The following is an 18,465-nucleotide window of genomic DNA, read 5'->3' as shown; positions in this document are numbered from 1 at the left end:
TTTAAAAAGGGACCAGGCACAATAGGAAGAAGAAAATCTGGTAAATTCTGCCACCAGGCCAGGTGCATCAAGTGATAGACACCCTCTGAAAATACAGTTCACTTATCCCTACTCAAGAGGCCTTCTCTATTTTCTGCAGTTCTATCATTAGCAAAGAATTCCTTTGCACAACGGATTTAGTGCATACTTGTGGTATTGGAAAATTTGCTAGATTTGCTCAACAATTAGATGGATTTCAGCAAAGGAATGAAGCCAATTTTGGGTCAAGGTAAGAGAGGAGTTATTTCACTGCTTGTTTTCCAAACCTGAAATAAGTTAGGATGTGAGATTTGGACTAAGCTTCTGACAAGTTCTCAGTTTTATGTAATCTGAATTGGTTGGCCCATCCTTAAATGAGATAGAATGAGTAGTAAAACTGCTGTTAAGTAGATCAGTACATGAGGATCTATGTTACATAAGTTTTATTTCCGTTATGTTTTGGCTATTGTACCGTTATTCTGTAGGGTAATTCCCACTGATGTGTAAGTCAGAGTGATGGGTCCTGTCAATTGACTTTTTACTATAATTATTTGTATAATGCATTGGCCCCCCAGTTATGATCCAGGACCCTCAGAGTGTTAGACTGGCAGGCAATCAGATCAGTATCACTTCAAACAATTTAAAAAGGTCTTATTTTTATTATTTATCGCTCCGTAGAGGTGCATGGTGCTTCATATAACAAATAAAAGATAGATTCCCTGCCCACGAAGAGCGTACAATCTAGGCAAATACAAGAAAAACAGGAGGAAGAGATAGAGGCAGGGAACAGGAAGAAAAATAAAAAGAAGGACAATAAGATTACAGTCACATGAAAGGCTAGTGTATGTGCCCTTGGAGGTTACAAACAAGGGAGATGAGGTGTTCTGAGTAACATTGGTTTAACTGGAGCTACGGATTATAGGACAGCTTGAAGATATGGGTTTTGGGAAGAGATTTAAAAGGCGGAAAAGAAAGAGCTTAGTGGACACATCAGAAAGGTGTAGAGGACAGCATGAAGGAAGTAGGAAGAGGACACCAAGGAATTCATGCCCGAGAACAAACTAGATGACCATTGTGGACATTTCTGGACTCAAAAATATGAATCTATGACACAAGGCAAATTGTACCTGTAAACCTGAAGGCAGGCTTGAAGACAGAAATGCTAGTGTCATACTTTGGCCTCTATGTTTCGGTCATTGTACATTTAGCCGAATAAATTTACCATTTTTGGAGATTCTGGATGAAATCTTGGTCACATTGAAGTCAATGGGAATTTTGTCACTGATTTCAGTGTAGCAAGGATTTAACCCACTATATTTTGTGATGGGTCTCCTTTATCTGGGGATAAGGTGAAGTGGTCATGAGCTGCTCCATGATTGGCACATTTTTACCAGACTTAAGCATTATTCTGCAGAAATGATCCATATGGCATATGCCTCCTGTCTCTCTCGTTCTGTGCTATTATCTGGTTTGATACCTCTTTATTTTGTAAAATATCATGGCATTTTTCCCATTTCAAATTTATTTAGTTAGTTTCTTCCATTCTCCATCATGTCCTTCACATTCTGTCATATTATCCAGTCAACTTATTATTATTTTTTAAAAATCATTGAATGATGCTTCTTTGGAAGAAGTGAAAGGTGAACCTGAGAAGGGCAGGTTCTGATAAGTCCCCAGAAATTCAGGTGCAAACTTGAAGATTCGCCACTCCTGCATTAAGCTCTTCAGTTAAAAAAATTGGGCTGGAAACCTCACAAGAATAAAATCTCTCACAAAACTGCCGGCACTTTCTGGTTTCTTCCAGCCTGGGAATATTACAAGAGCAGTGTCTCTTGCACTAGTCAGAGTGGTAGCCGTGTTAGTCTGTATCAGCAAAAAGAACAAGGAGTACTTGTGGCATCCTCTAAATCTAAGAGACTTGTTAGTCTTTAAGGTGCTACAAGTACTCCTCGTTCTTCTTGCAGTAGTGTATCTTGGTATAATGAGCCAGATTGATGTAAATCAGCTTATCTCTAATGATTTCAGCTGAGGCCCAGGATTTCTACTTCCAGTCCTGCCCAAAACTAGATTCCTCATAAACACGTAGAGTTAAATATACTTTGTCATTTCTTTTTGTATCTAAATAGTTGCCTGTGCCCAACTAAAGGTTCTAAAGAAATGTGCTAAGAGGCAAATCTGAAGATTTCACACTTGGATCCTGGGAATCCTTAAAGATTGCAGACCTGTACATTAATTAAAGTTTAAAGAAAGGGAATGTCACCTGAAGAATTCATTTCTTATTTTTTTTTAATCATCCAGGTAGATCCTCATAGCTGAATTATAGCTGCTTTAAAACTCTTCTCTGGACTAACAATCAAGATCAGCCAGAGAAAAAGCAACCATCCCTTTCTGAGAAATCAATGGACATATTGATCTCTTGTATAAAAACCCCCACATAAAACAGCTGAACTGAGTAAAGTCTGACTGCATCTGCAAGAGCCAGATGCCCACTTAGCGTAAATAGGTGTAGCTCCATTGATTTTAACAGAGCTACAGAGCTATCACAACTTACACCAGCTGAGGATCTGGCCCTTGCCATTCGAAATGGTGTTTTCCCTCTCAGGATAGGGAACTGCATCCATAGTATTGATGGGAAAATGATCCATTGAGCTTTTGGGGATGTATAGCAATGCATGACATTTTCTGCTGCTTTGGGGACTACTGTGTGTGTTAGTCATTTTTTTATTTAAATTCTTTGATTCTCTAAAAACAAAAATCATTACCAGCTCACATCAATAAACATAAATGGGTGAGAGTATACATTCAAATTATGCCATTATCCCAGTGAGTCTGTTGAGCCATCCATTCTGGTCTTGATATTCAAATCTCCAATTACCAGTTATTTTGTATGCTTCTCTTGCCATTGAAGGCTGCATGTTCTCACTGAGATGCAAATTAATCCATATTGTTTTCAGTTTTAATATTCCCCATTCCTTAGGGGTTTTTGTCCCAAATGATATATATGGGGCATTTTCCTGCCTTTTCAGACTTACTGTGGCTCACATTAATGATAATGAGAATTACCCATGTGGATCAAGGGGAGAATGAAACTCCTGCTTATTTCAACATCCTTAAATGGAGAAAAAAAGGTTAGTCTGAATATAATACAACATTATGCTTTATGACTTTACAAATTTTATTGTAAATCATCAGTCAATGCAATAGCCAATATTTTACCATTCCAAACCATCATAATTAGGAGTTTCCATTGTCCTGTATGACAGTTACTTTTTTTTTCCTTTTTATTTAAAAATTGAACTTGTTTAAATGTGCATTATTTAACTATATATATTTTTTCAGAACCTTTGCTGAAGGTGTTTTTATTTTATTTTATGTTTTGTTTATTTTGACAAAAATAACCTGTTCTTTATACCACATCAATGGGATGAAACTCTCACAAGCAGAGATTTTATTTTCCTGATGCCTAATCATGATGAAAATGGCCAGCTCAATGCATATGAAAATTTATGGGAATTGGATAGTATACCCAAAATCCCAAATAGCATATTATAACCCCTGCAATGTTGGTGATCTATATTATACTTTTGTACTGGAAAAGTGAAACGTTATAGAATAATTCTTTTGGATGATAACATAAAATTGTGCCTTGCGTAAACAACTATTCACTTTCCTCACCGATGACCGATTTCTTATTCCTTTAGTTCTAGAACTGTTTGTTATAGATTAAATAAATAAATAAATAAAATAGCCAAAGAAAATGTTTTTTCCTGAACTAAAAAACCAAACATCTTTATAAACTTTGGTAGTAGGCATAACGTTCCTAGAATTATACGTTTTGCTGCATTTTCAGGATACAAATTTACAGGGTGCAAGATTTAACGTCAGTGGGGCAGTTTTTTTCAAAATGTTATGTCCTGAAACCCACTACAAGCAGGATGGGTAAATTAGGTTTGTACCAACTAAGGGCCTAACCCTGCAATAGGTGTCCATAGCAGGAGATGTACAGCAGTCCCAAAGAAGTCACTGGCTTATGCTCAGCAGCAAGTGTTTGTAGGATTGGGCCCTCAACTGAGATTGCTATAAGTAGCAGAACTGACACAAAGTACTGTACATACATTGCTCAAATCACACAGCAAAAAAACAAAACAACTAAAACTGACATAATTTTAATGCTTTTTTTTTTTAATTTTGTGCATTGGATTCAAACAGCAAACTGTGTGCACTTCAACTGTTATCACAATGTGGCCAAGAGTTTTGTGTCTTTTACCATTTACACACAATCGTTCATTACAGTAGGTTATCAGCCTAGTGGAAACCAGGAGTGTAGCATGGTAAGCAGTGCTGGTAGTGCACTTAGCTTTATTATCTAACTTGAAAATATTTCTCTTCTAAGATTCCTTTTTCTTGATAAAAATAGTTTTCACCAAACGTTGGTGATGCACACGCACTACCATTCATGCTTGGCATCACACCCCCGGCCAGAACGCATGTTCTTATTTTGTTGATAAAAAGTATTACAAAAATTTCCATACAAAAAACTATTTTCATAGAAATCTTGCATTTCCACAAATAAACCTGAACATTTTTTTGAAAAAAAAACTGCTCAAGAATTTTGTTCATTTAACACTGTGACCGTATTGATAAATGCAGTCCTCTTTAAAGTTCTCCACATTCACTTCTTTTAGGTGACCAATCCCCTTTTCACTATTAGCAAGAATTGCACAGGCTCCATTGAGTTCAATTAGTAGCAGGACCAAGGGTTTCACAACTCTTTTTGGCTAAAATACAGGCCTTCTATGTGCCAAATACACTTTATTTTTCTCTTTTACAATTAAAGAACAAAGTAATTGCTTACAGCTAAAGATTGTAAGATACATTTCTTTGTCAATTTTATGTCATCAAAAATTGGGTCAACTTTATGGTTTTCACACATCAAAATTCCAGCCCAAGTAAATTAAAAGGAAATTATTACTGCCTTTTTTACTGACATTTTTTTATTTTGATCATTGACACAGACACAGTCCAAAAGCAGGTTAGCATCCCCATTTTTATCCTATTCATGAGATTCAGATTTCCTTTGCTTTAAAACTCCTCCCATCCAGTAAGCTCATATCGCCTCTGCAGCTGGCAGTTACAGTTTGTAGATATAGGCCAGCAAATAGTAACTCTTCTATGCTTGAAAGTTCTCAAGAACATACTCTGTTTTGAGACATTACTGTTTGAAGACTCCTTCGGTGGTTAGTTACTATGTCAGACGTTTATTCTCCACCACCTGGCAACAGTTGAACTTCAAAAGGAACCTGCAATTTCTCACTAAGACTGCATTTGAAATCAGCCACAAAACTCACATGAAACATTCATTCATTCATAATGGTGGAACCCATGACAAACAGTGTAACCCCTGCATAACTTGGTTGATCCATGACGCTTGTGATTCGAGTCTGGCCATTGCAACTGCTTAGATCATTGAGTCTCTAGTTCATAGACACAGCGGCATGAGGTAACTCATTTTATTTTGCACAGGTTGCATATTTCCACAGGAAACATTCTCGCAAAGTTGTTTGAAAAAAAAGAAGACGACAGTTTGTGCTTGGGGTATTTGGCCTCCCAGCTCTATGCCATGGTTTCTTTACCTGGCAACCTTCTGTCATTAAACGTGTGCATGTTGATAACTTCTTCTGTTTTCACAATAACAGGGGCCTGTGGTTTGTGTTTTAACCGACGTTGACACTTCAGAGACATCCTCAGCTCCTCTACCATGGCACTACAGAAGGACCTCTATAGGGGGAAATTTAAGGATGAGGAGAAGAAGAAGAAGGAAGAAAGAAAAAAAAACAGTTGTAAGAAAATAAAGTTGCAATGTCTAGAAGCAGATTCACTCTTTTGGAACAGCCTTGTCAGTTTGCCATGTTTCAGCCTGCAGCTCATAACAAATTGCTGTCTTTTAAATATGCATCACATAATAATTAAAATGACTTATCAAGCTGTGATGGCTCATTGAAAATTTCACCTTGTCTCTACAATTATTTATCTGCCAACTAGTGTCTCGTGATGCACATTATATGTAAAGAGATTTCAGACAGATGCTCTGTTAGCATAGTTTAGCCTTACAGGTTAAAGTTTCAATGTACATGTTCGCTAAATACTCTGCAAATCTCCCTGCTTTATATTTTCAAAATAATGTATTTCAGTCCTATAAAATCTGAGTTGCTGCTTTTCAGAAACTTATAAATGTTTTGTGTAAAGTTAGCTTAAATTAACTTTAAATTAAATTTAAATAAGGCAGAACTTGAGGTCAACAGTCATGTCTGAAGTTAAATGGAAAACAAATACCCAATATCTTATTTTGCATCTCTTTAGCTTCAAATCTGCAATAGTCAGAAGAGCTGTTGTTCACAGAAGAATATTGTTCAGAGAAGAGGATTTGCAAGTAAAATAGTAGATTTAGTTTGAAACTGAGGTGCATAAACTCCTGAGAACAACCTGTTAGGTAGATGTTTACTGCATGTTCCCCATATGGGCTGGATCGTCAGAACCTTACTTATCTGTACAAAGAAGTAAGGCAACATAAGGCCCTCCTTACACACTTGCTCAGCAGCATTCAGACTTTGATCACAGCTGCTTAACCAATACTGCATTATGTGCAGGGAGGAAAGTGAAGATGGGAGGACCTTGGGTCTGAACTCTTCTCCTTCCCCACCCCTGCCACACTCTCAAGATCCAATAGTTCAGTCACATTGTGGGGAGTAAACTGTCCCATGAAGATGGGTGAAGTAACTTACTCCTCCTGAGAGCAAGGGGCCAGTGTGAGAGAAATTATGACTCTCTGAGCTCAGCAACATACTGCCCCTCATTCAAGACAGATTGCCAAATTACAATCTAGCCCTTTGTGGAGGTCATACGAGGTCACGTGAAACCCAGGTGGGACAAACCCTCCTAAAACAGATTCTTGAATTGTGTTAAGCAACTCCTAACCAGTATCTACTTTTATGTGATTTGTGATAGGTCAGCAGTGAATATTCACCTTGTTCACTTTTTCCTAGCCTCAGGGTTCTTGTTTGATTTGTAAATAACTCACTCTACATGAGTTCACAAGTTCTAAATGAAGCCTTACAATTCCTTTGAAATTTGGTTATTACTGCTGACTCTCAGTGCAGCAAGAGGGAAGTGTGCAGAACAGACCTAGATTAGAAATGGTCAAAGCAGAGATGGGCTGAGCTGTGTCCTTGGCTTTTGTTTTATTCCAGTGCCATAACAAGCTCATCAGAATAAAAAAATATATATTAACAAGTGAGCACAAATGAAAATATCTTTTCAAAATAAACCCAGGCCACAAAGTGGTAATAATTCAAGGAGCAATGATACGCTCCAACTTAAGCATATGTCTACTGTAAGGTTTACTTTTTCCTATTAAGAACAATTTTCTCCAAAAAATAGTGGTTGGTAGTACCCATGCACTACAATGTATTCTTGGGATTACACTTGTGACAGGAATCCTTGCTCTTATCTTCTGGATACAATTTATTACTACAATATTTTATGCACATGTTTTGTAAATTAGTGAATTTAGTGCTTGAGAAAGATATAAAGCCTTGGATACAAAAGGGGGATTTTCAATGGGAAACAGGGAGTTAGACGTCCAATTCCCAATGAAAGTCTAGAAAAGGTGGGCATTTAACTCCCACTTGTGCCTTGGAAAATCTACCCCAAAGCCCTCTCTTTATTCAAGAAAAAAGTAGTAACAGTGCAGTCTGACTCATCTGTCCCACCACCATGTTCCAGCCTTGTCCACGGAAGGAACATGTCCAAGGAAAATTCATGCTTCAGTTTAAGAGCTCACCTAAAATTTTCAAAATGGACCTAAGTGACTTAAGAGCCAAGTTCCTATTTTCAAAAGTGACTTAGGCAATTAGGAGCCTAAGTCTTATTGAAAGCCAATGGCATATAGTCTCTGAAGTGTTTAAATCACTTCTGAAAATAAGTATTAGTCTCCTACATCACTTTTGAAAATTTTATCGCTTAGTTTCTCTGGTAAGATGCTGAACAAGAGCTCTGAAAAGATTGGGGCTTTTATGGAATAGATTTCTGTCCCTCTACAGCTGGATTGAAACCACGAACGCACTGAGCATAGGTTACTAAAAATTTGGCAGAAAGTACCAACATTCAGTCACTATCACTGAATAGGATTCCAAAGGTGGTCAAGAGGTGAAAAGATGAACATTCTCATTGCCAATATCGTGGCACATAGCATTCTGAAAACAATATGAATTGGTGTTACAATGTCTTTGTTTTTGTCTTTTGCAAAAAGCAGCTAGGGTGTACTGGTGAAGTTGAACCTATGTTCTTAGAAATACTACATTTCTATTAGGGCTGTCAAGTGATTAAAAAAATTGATTGTGATTAATCATACTGTTAAGCAATAGAATACCAATTATTTAAATATTTTGGATGTTTTCTACATTTTCAAATATATTGATTTCAATTACAACACAGAATACAAAGTGTACAGTGTTCCCTTTATATTTATTTTGATTACAAGTATTTGCACTGTAAAAATGAAAAGTAGTATTTTTCAATTTACCTAATACAAGTACTGTAGTGCAATCTCTTTATCTTGAAAGTTGAATTTACAAATGTAGAATTATGTACCAAAAACCCTGCATTCAAAATAAAACCATGTAAAACTTTAGAGCCTGCAAGTCCACTCACTCCTGCTTCTTGTTCAGCCAATCACTCAGACAAATCACTCAGCTGCCCGCTTCTTCTCACCTGAAAGTGAAAACAGGCATTCTCATGGTACTGTTGTAGCCGGCGTCGCAAGATATTTACGTGCCAAATGCTAAAGATTCATATGTCCCTTCATGCTTCAACCACCATTCCAGGGCACAAGTGTCCATGCTGATGAGGGATTCTGCTCGATAACAATCCAAAGGAGTGTGGACCGACGCATGTTCATTTTCATCATCTGAGACAGATGCCACCAGCAGAAGGTTGATTTTCTTTTTTGGTGGTTCGGGTTCTGTAGTTTCCACATTGGAGCGTTGCTTTTTTAAGACTTCTGAAAGCATGCTTACATCTCGTTCCTCTTAGATTTTGGAAGGCACTTCAGATTCTTAAACCTTGGGTCAAGTGCTGTAGCTAGCTTTAGAAGTCTCACATTGGTAACTTCTTTGCATTTTGTCAACTCTGCAGTAAAAGTGTTCTTAAAATGAACATGTGCTGGGTCATCATCCGAGACTGCTACTACACAAAATATATGGCAGAATGAAGGTAAAACAGAGCAGGGGACATACAATTCTCCCCCAAGGAGTTCAATCACAAATGTAATTAACACATTTTTTTAATGAGCGTCATCAGCATGGAAGATTGTCCTCTGGAATGGTGGCCGAAGCATGAAGGGGTAAACGAATGTTTAGCATATCTGGCACATAAATACCTTGCAATGCAGACTACAAAAGTGCCATGAAAATGCATGTTCTCACTTTCTGGTGCCATTGTAAATAAGAGGAGGGCAGCATTATCTCCTGTAAATGAAAATAAATGTGTTTGTCTCAGCAATTGGCTGAACAAGAAGTAGAACTGAGTGTATTTGTAGGCTCTGCAGTTTTGCATTGTTTTGTTTTTGAGGGCAGTTATGTAACCAAAAAAAAATCTATATTTGTAAGTTGCACTTTCATAACAAAGAGATTGCACTACGGTACCTGTATGAGGTGAATTGAAAACTACTTTCCTTTGTTTATCATTTTTACAGTGCAAATGATTGTAATCAAAAATAATATATACTTTGATTTCAATTACAACACAGAATACAATATATATTAAAATGTAGAAAAAACATCCAAAATATTTACTAAATTTCAATTGGTATTCTATTATTTAATAGTGTGATTAAAATGGCAATGAATTGTAATTACTTTTTTTTTTTAGTTAATCGCGTGAGTTAACTGTGATTAATCGACAGCCCTAATTTCTACAATTGAATGTTTCCATCTGAAATGCTTTTAAAATATTGTTTGAGATGGCAATGATATATGTTGACCTCTCCCATTCCTACAACTAAACTCCTCATCCTGTTTCTTAATATACCGTGCTGTAAACCTCTAATATCTGTTGTCACACATACTTAGTGTACCAAATACTCACCAAAACCCAGATCTCAAGAAAAAGGGCCAACACATAAGACTCTAGGGCTTACTCCTAAATCTCAATATTTGTTAAAATGAGCTCCATAAAATGAAGATCATTTTAAAGTCTGACAGTTTTATGATGCAGATAATAAATTGGTCATGTCAATAATTACATTTAATCTAAGAGAATACATAGTATATACAAGTTTCTCCTGCCCTGAACTTTCAAATTAGTTTGTCTAAGTTCATGCAAACTTATCCCCATATGTTGTACTTAAAAGAGTTAAACATTATATTCACTGAAACGTAGAGCATTAACTTTTTAAAGCATTAACTTTTTTATGACAACTATATATTAAACATATTATGTGCCTGAAAATAATAAGAAGTTGCACTCCCAGAAAGTACTCTTTTTGTGACCAATCATTAAGAGAAACAGACACATTCTTCTTGTAAATTTAATTCTCTGCTAAAAGCATCTTTATAATTGATTCTCCACTTCAGGCTATATAAAAGTTCACAACTTGCACCTTTGATTTTCTTTGGTTGCAAAGTGGGTTCGAGGAAAAGAGGAAGAGGGCATTTTCCTATGTTGTGCAAAGTAACGTGCAGAACGGTTTACAAAGGATTACTCTCTGTTTGGCATTTCTTTAATTAAAAATTCTACCCTGATCCCTCTTAACTCCCACCAACTCATATTTTTCTGCCTACAGAAAATTCATTTTTTTTTCAAAGAACTGTACATTGTTAGGTTACACCTTTGGGAGCAGTAACACATGGAGTAAGAAAGAAGCTATACACTGCTTTTTGTAATTGGTAGATTACACTATTTTCTGAGAGGATTTTAGAAGATGTAATCAAATGTTTTTCCCAATTTCAAATGTTTTTTCAAATTATATTATTGTTAGAAAATCTCCAAAGTTTGGCAAGATTGCAAGATGTATTTTAGAAATGCTTCTCCAGCTTGAAGATGAGCTCTTTGAATACATCCTGAACAATTTTTCAAAGATAATAACCTTTTGCCCCTTACTTACCTTCTGGACCTCAGGCATGTTACAAAAACATCCACAATTATTGAATTTTGGCTACCTCTAAGCCGTCTTGCTAAATGTAACCATAAGTAAATGTTGCCTGAAAGTCATTTTAGAGAGAATCAGATAGCAGATGATTTGAAAAAAAAGTTTAAAATTCTACACACATTCTCAGAGTTAAATGTAGTTACTATAGCAAAATTAATAATCAATATATAACATTGGGTGGGAAAGTACTGCATTTATAGTCAGAAGGTTAAAGTGTTCAAAATAAAGTTTTAATCAGCATTAGCGTTGTATGTCCTTCAGCCTCTGACACAAAGGGACTTTGCCAGAGCTCAGCTCCTTATGAAGTGTAAAGAATTAAGCTGTATCTACTTCACCCCATGTCACAGCTGCCAGCTCATATGGTTTCAGTATAATCATTTCTTACCATTGTTTACAATCTATGCAGACAGTTTGTGCCCATTCTGGAGCCTGAAATAATGTGGGTTTGCATACCCACAAGCATGAATACCAATGTTGGACAGTTTTTAATACAGTTTTCTTATATTGCTATATATCACGTGTAGAGGAAAAGAAATTAGAAACCACATTAATACTCCTCAGACCCAACATTATGAATCACTATAAATTTTGCTTCTAATGACTGTAAAAAGAGCAATAATTATTGCACCCATAAATATCAAAGCATGAGAGCACAAAGTCAATGCAGAAAATATATGCTTTAGATCAAGAAAAACAAATGGAAATAATGAACAAACCACCAGTACAAACATTGCCTGGAAACAAAATATTATGAAAAAAAGACAGAAATGGTATAGCTGTGTCTCAAATTCTGAATTAAACCAGCATTATTCTTTTTCTATTATTATTAAAGAAAAAGACTCAATGATTTGCTTTTTTATAAATCTGTCTCCTTTCTTCTTTGATGGAGTTAGTGTAAAATTGACTGTCGAAATCCAGTATGAAATGACAAGATTTACTCAGAAGTTCATTACCTCCAGCCTTGCATGTCAGATATTATTTGAAGCCTTGTTAAAATTTCTTAAAGCAGTAATGGCAGTAATCCTGCAGCTTAAATCAGATGTTATGGGTCAATGTTCTAACATCTACTAGGACATATCAATCAAACTGGTTTTCATCTTGTAGAAGTTGGCTGAGAGTGGATTCATAGCCCTGCCCTGAGCCTCCTTTCTAATCAGTTTCTGCTTCCATATGCCACTTCCCCAAGGATTTTGAATGATGTATAGTGAGGACCTGTCATTCCAGTCTCTTATATGCAAAGACAAACACAAATCCTAGAAAAAATGTTTCCACAGGACAGATGCAATTACAGACATTGCAGCAACTAATGGAATATAAGAAACAAACTTATGAGGATGGGGTAGAAAGAGGGAAAATAAATTGCACTTTGAACCATTTCACTTTCAATTTATATTTAAAAACATATCTGCACCAATAATATTTTTAGAATGCTAGCAACCAATATACATTTGGACAAGAAGAGTTGACTTAAGGTCATATGTTCTCTAAAAATCGTGCATTAAAAATGGCATATTGTTATACAGAATTTTCCACTGTATACATTCTTGGTCCAGTGCAAGTGTAGCGTTCAAGTATTCTGCAAGCTAAGTATGAGAGCAATTAACTGCAGTATTCACAAATACACTTTCTATTTAAGGATAGCCAGCTCTTTTGCCAGATCATGGATCAGGATCTGAATTAAGTAGTTAGGATTTCAAATCAAAATCAGTGGGAGGTTTGAGCAGAGACTGAAAACAAAACAAGGCAAATGTAAAACGATCTGAGTCCATACGTTTCTTGTGGTGGTTGAGAAAGCTTTTCCTTCACCATAGTATTCATGAAGTCCTGACCAGTAGAATTATTCCAAGTGATAGACAGCTTGGTGGAGCTGGGGGAGGCGTCACTTTGAAACAGAGTTGAATGTTGATTGTGATAAAGAACTTTCTATCTATCTTGTGGAGAAAATCAATCAGAATCTGACTTGATTTCCCTCTCCCATAGTAACAAAACTATGCTGGGGATGACTAATACAACATCTTCTCTGCCTACAAGTTTCAACGAGTTGTGCTCACTGAGATTCTAGAGGTGCTGGATGAGTTTAGGCCCATGACCTACAAGATGATCCTTTTCCACTCATTACTGGTAAAATCAAGCAGAGCAATAGACCACTCTATTATAGATAGTTATTGTGTCCTAATGGGAGGGCAAGGTGCAACTTCCCTCAAATCGACAGAGTTTATGGTCATGTTCAATGAACTATTGCTTGATGACAACAATCTAGGCAGCTACTCTCCAGTCTCTAACCTTCCTTTTCTGGCATTGGTAAGTGTGAAACTTGCGGTGAAGTCTTCCGACTTCTTGGACCCCATTCAATCTGGTTTCCAACCTGTGTACGGCATGGAGACTGCATTAGTTCCCCTGGTTGATATCATCCTCCTAGCGATGCACAAACGTTTCTCATTGATGATTGCGTTTAGATCTATCAGCAGACTTTGATAGCACTGACCATGAGGTTTGCTAACTCACCTGTGGACCTAAGTTGGGGTGGATGGGATTGTACTTGTGTGGTTCCATTCTTCCTTCTCAGAGAGATCCCAGAGGACGGTACAGGGCAATTGATCATCAGCCCCGAGGGTTCTCTCTCATGCGGAAGTCCACAAGGTTTCATTCTGTCATCCTTCCTCTCAACATGTATGTGAGGCCACTGGGGGGAGATAATGAGACAATTTGGGCTGCAATGCCATCAACCTTAGATGACATACAGCCCTACATCTCTGTTTTGTCAAACCAGGATGGTGCAGGCTTTTGCACTTCCAGTGTCTGGCTGAAATAGGGGTGTGATTGAAGTTCAATCCAGAGAAGATAGCTGTTATAGTGGAAAAATAAAGGGAAGCATTTAGAAGATTGCCCTCATTATTGTAGGTTCTGTTCAACCTTGACAGTGAGATTTGCAGTCTCAGGGTTCTTCCAGTTTCCTGAGTGATCCTGTGTTTCCAGTGGCCAGGATTGTCATTTCTCTTTTGTGCTTGGGTAGATAGTGACAACAGTTTCTACCTGATGCAGACCTTGTCACAGTTATCCAGATCTTTGTGTCCTCCAGTCTGGATTATTGCAATCCATTCTATATGGGACTACTACTGTGGACAAGTCAGAAACTAAAGTAAGTGCAGAATGCTGCTGAATGCTTATTAGATGATCTTAGCAATATTGGAGCATATTACAGCAGGTCAGGCACAGAGCTGATGCTAAGCAGATATATAACAAAAAACACAGAACTGGCTGTATGCTTCAATGTGCAATTCAAAGTATTATTTTAATTTAGAGGTGCTATATGGCTATGGTTCTTGCTACATAAGAGCTTCCCTGTCTTCCTACAGGGCCTGATCCTAGCTGTACTGAAGTCAGGCAGCTAGCTGAGATCTTTTGCAATCAGCTTTTAGATTTGAAAGTCTGGTCACTCAGGGTTTATCATTCTTGATCATGGTTCTGAATTCAGCTTGTCCAATGGAGCTCAGGTTTCTTGTCCCTCAGGGTACAGTGTAAGGGAATAATTGCAAGAAGTGTACTGAGCCTTCTTTTGGGGCAGGCTGTACATGCAACAGCTTATGTTCAAAAATATTCACCATGTACTTGCATACAGTGTAAATCTCAAAACAAATAAACAAAAATAATTATACAACATAGAGCCTTTTGGAAATGGTGACTAGTCACATTTTATGAAGTTATGTCTAAATATCTTTATGCATATTTGTGAATGCTGAGTTAAAATTATCAGCAAAATATTGACTGTAAAATATTTAATACATTTTAGGGGTGAAGGAGGTTATATTGCACTTTTCATAAAAAAATATGGCATGGCCTTGAATCCTACTGAGTAGAGTGTTAGTACTAATCTCATATACATTGTTTCCACTGTGTTAGCAAAACTGACAAATGATAAATGATACACTCTCAGATTGTGCTAGCTAATACAACATGAAAATGCATTTCCTGTTGCAGGGACCAGAGGTGTCTTAACTCCAACTCCAATCAGTTGAGGGTGCTAACACTCTACTGGAGTGAGTTCACAGACCCACAATAAACTAACAGATATCCTAATTTTGATCTGGGGTTGACCTGAACTCAATTGTGAGACATCCCAATATTCTGACCGTTTGTATTACCCTTACATTTAATGTAAATAACTGTAAACACAAACATTTATAAAATGAGGATATTTTTTAGACAGGACGTACTTGATGTAACATCAAAAGAGAAACAATGAGTATTAGGAGGACTTGCATTTTTGGAAATATAGTAACATTTTATTCTCTTGAGAACAAATGAAACATTTTTAAGAAGAGTCAAGAATTACATTTTTTATAGTTTCTACCTTCCCTTGGTAAGAGGAAAGCTGGTATGAAAAAGGGAACAGACAAAGATAATTTTTAAACGCAACATTAAATTTATCTGTGTAGAAAGCATCAAAAATGTTCATAAATCAAAACTGGAATTTAAGACCAGATCCTGCAATGAGCACACAGATAGGCAGGACCTCTGGACCACTGAAGTCACATTCATATGTATGGGCTTGCAGGATCAGGACCATACTGTGAAATAATTCTCAAGGAGGCCATAATCAACTAGACAATTTAAAATGTGTTTCTCTATTCTCTTGTTTATACTTCTCAATGAATTCAAATTAAAAGCAAAATACCTCTGTGTCATTGTTCATTGTCATTGTTAAACTACAATCAAAAGTCAAAATAGAGATCACGTTTTAAATGTTTTATTGTTTGAAAATTATTTGAAAAATGTCAGGTCAATGAAATAAAAATCTTCATTTCCATTGTTTTGCTCTATTTGTTACACTTTTGGCTTTTCACATCTTTAACAGCATAAGGTTTTCTTTTTACATTTCCTGCCATTGCAAAATATCCCTCCAATATAAGCAGTAAAACAATTTTAAAGAGGGCACTGCATTAGAATTCAGCTCTCACTGTATAGACCAAAAAAAAAAAAAAAAGATACACACAAAACCAGTACAGTCCTTCCTTATGGAGCTCAGGGATTGAGGGATGAGAAGAGCTTCCAATTTTCCATCTGCCTAACTGCAGAATGCAGATGTACCAAGGTTGGGAAAATGTTCCATTTATGAACAGTCACAGCTGGGAATCTGTTATTCCCAGCCAACTACAAGAACTCTCCGGTTATGCTAATGCAAAATATAATATAATTCAGGGTGCATCATTATTTTGTATTTTTATAAAGTTTATTGGGATACATTTCCTGGATCTCCAGGTTTGATTTACCAACCATCCCTACATTTTTTATTCATCTGCAGCTGACGAACATGCTCTTCAACTTTAAAATCTTTTGAACTTGCAGACCCTGAAAAAAAAAAAATCACGGTGCTGGGAATTACTTTGGTCTTCATCCAAAAGTTTTATAAAGCCCAGACCATATTATCAAAGCTTTTTTTAAAAATTAAACTACCAGGATATTTTCTGAACAGTAATAATGTTGATATAATTAATTTCATTCCTCTTTATAATTTTTCAAATAACAGTGAGGAAAAGTTTAATAAAAAAGAATTTGGCCATATCTGAGAAAATGATAGGATGAAGAAAAAGGCCTGGAAGGATAGAAGAAGGATTGTAAAATTTGAAACCAGAAATTGTTGTATCAGTTTCAATTTTCATGGCTTTGAACACAACCATTAAAAAAAAAGGAAAAGCAGATTTCTACATGTTCTGACTTGCATATTTCATGTTCACAACACTTCCATAATAATAACCTTGTTTCTGGAAGGCTGTTCCATTTATGGTACAAATTAGCTACATTATGTACACTCTGTGTTTGACTATCGGTGAAACTAAATGATAGGTGAATGATGACCAGCATTTTTCCAAACCTCATATGAAAGAGGGGCATTCTAAATCCTAGTGTGTGGAATTTATCCTTGTGTAAAAAGCTCTCTTCAAGTAAATTAAATGTTATCTCATGTTAGCAATTAAATTAAAGCCAGAGTTCTTGGACTTTACATCGGAGAAGTGCAAGCAGGGCCTGGAGCTGGTGTTTAAGGCTGCAGCACAGCTGCCTTTCAATCTGTGATCTGAAATAGCAGTTGCAGTCCCTCCATACCATTTACATAGGGCCTGGAGCTGCTGGCTCCATGGCCACTTTCCTAGCACATGCCCACAGTTGCCCTGCTCACTGAACTATGTGTAGCTAGCACGGATAGGAAGTACAATACCTTTCTGCATGTGGCACTATCATAAAATAGTGTTCTGTATGGTCTTTCAGTGGTCTTCTGCTCTAGGATGAATTTCACCTATGGCTTACATTGTGCAGAAGTACCGGGTGATTTGTCCCCAAAGAGATTAAATGCACAGCTCCCTCATTCAATAGTACCTGATAATTCCCAGTAGGCACTAAAGCTAGGGGAGGATGGTATTAAATGGAAACAATCTCAAAGAATTATATTTTGAAAGGATAATAATGAAACAAATTCAATAAATTATCAAAATAAGAACCATCAATATATTATGTTAAACATTACTGTTTTTGAATATCAACATTCTCTTTTCTAGCATGACGTTGAAAACTCTCAAGCTTTACAAAAACAACGATATGTAATGAGGCTAAAACTATGACACACTGAAACAATTACATCAACAATAATTACACTGGTAATTGTTTAAAATGGCTTCAGTTTCTTAGATTGCTTACTCACTGTCCTTTAAGTGTCAACATAATGTTACAATCAGGGAGCAGGTCATTTACTTAGAGAAGCAATTATAAAATGCAAATGGTTGAGCATTTATTGTCAAGATTGTCACAGAGAACAAAGGTCTGCTTTACAACATGTCTCCAAGTAGATGACATAATTGTGTGTTTGTATTATAAACAATAAGGAAATGATACCAACGGTTGGCTTTTGAAAAGACTGTAATGAAAGAAGAGAGGTGGACATTTTGACACATAATTTCTATTAAAATTTGGCAATTACATTTCCTTCTAAAAATACAATATGCCATCTTGTGGTTGCTCTAGGGTGACCAGATAGCAAGTGTGAAAAATCAGGATGGGTGTGTAGGGGGATAATAGGGTCCTCTATAAGATAAAACCCCTAATATCCAGATGGTCTCAATAATATCGGGACATCTGAAGGAATGCAGTTTAGAGATCTTGGAAACTCCAGTGTCCACTTATCTTGCTCCATCACTTGGACTGGAATTTTAACCCTCTGCTATAAAGAAAGGAAATAGTATATTGTCACA

At 36.5% G+C, this 18,465-nt stretch overlaps 1 protein-coding gene across 5 annotated transcripts in view; it reads right to left on the bottom strand.

Annotated features, from left to right (window-relative positions):
* Nucleotides 1–657: 657 nt before the first annotated feature.
* GRIK2 (glutamate ionotropic receptor kainate type subunit 2) overlaps nucleotides 658–18,465 on the bottom strand; it is a 612,718-nt gene continuing 594,910 nt past the window's right edge. For 3 of the 5 annotated variants that reach the window (XM_073336872.2, XM_073336877.2, XM_073336873.1), the window contains 2 exons: nucleotides 13,730–13,907; nucleotides 12,635–13,589 (listed from right to left, as the gene is read on the bottom strand). In XM_073336872.2, coding sequence (XP_073192973.1) covers nucleotides 13,573–13,589; nucleotides 13,730–13,907 — 195 coding nt within the window. In that variant the 3' untranslated portion in view covers nucleotides 12,635–13,572. Of the gene's footprint in view, nucleotides 5,797–12,634; nucleotides 13,590–13,729; nucleotides 13,908–18,465 lie in introns of those variants that run through there. The other 2 variants (XM_073336874.2, XM_073336875.2) reach the window with 2 other exon arrangements.

Source organism: Lepidochelys kempii, chromosome 3, assembly GCF_965140285.1.
Source record: "Lepidochelys kempii isolate rLepKem1 chromosome 3, rLepKem1.hap1, whole genome shotgun sequence".
NCBI classification, from domain to species: Eukaryota; Metazoa; Chordata; order Testudines; family Cheloniidae; genus Lepidochelys; species Lepidochelys kempii.
This window is presented reverse-complemented; position numbering and strand designations above follow the sequence as displayed.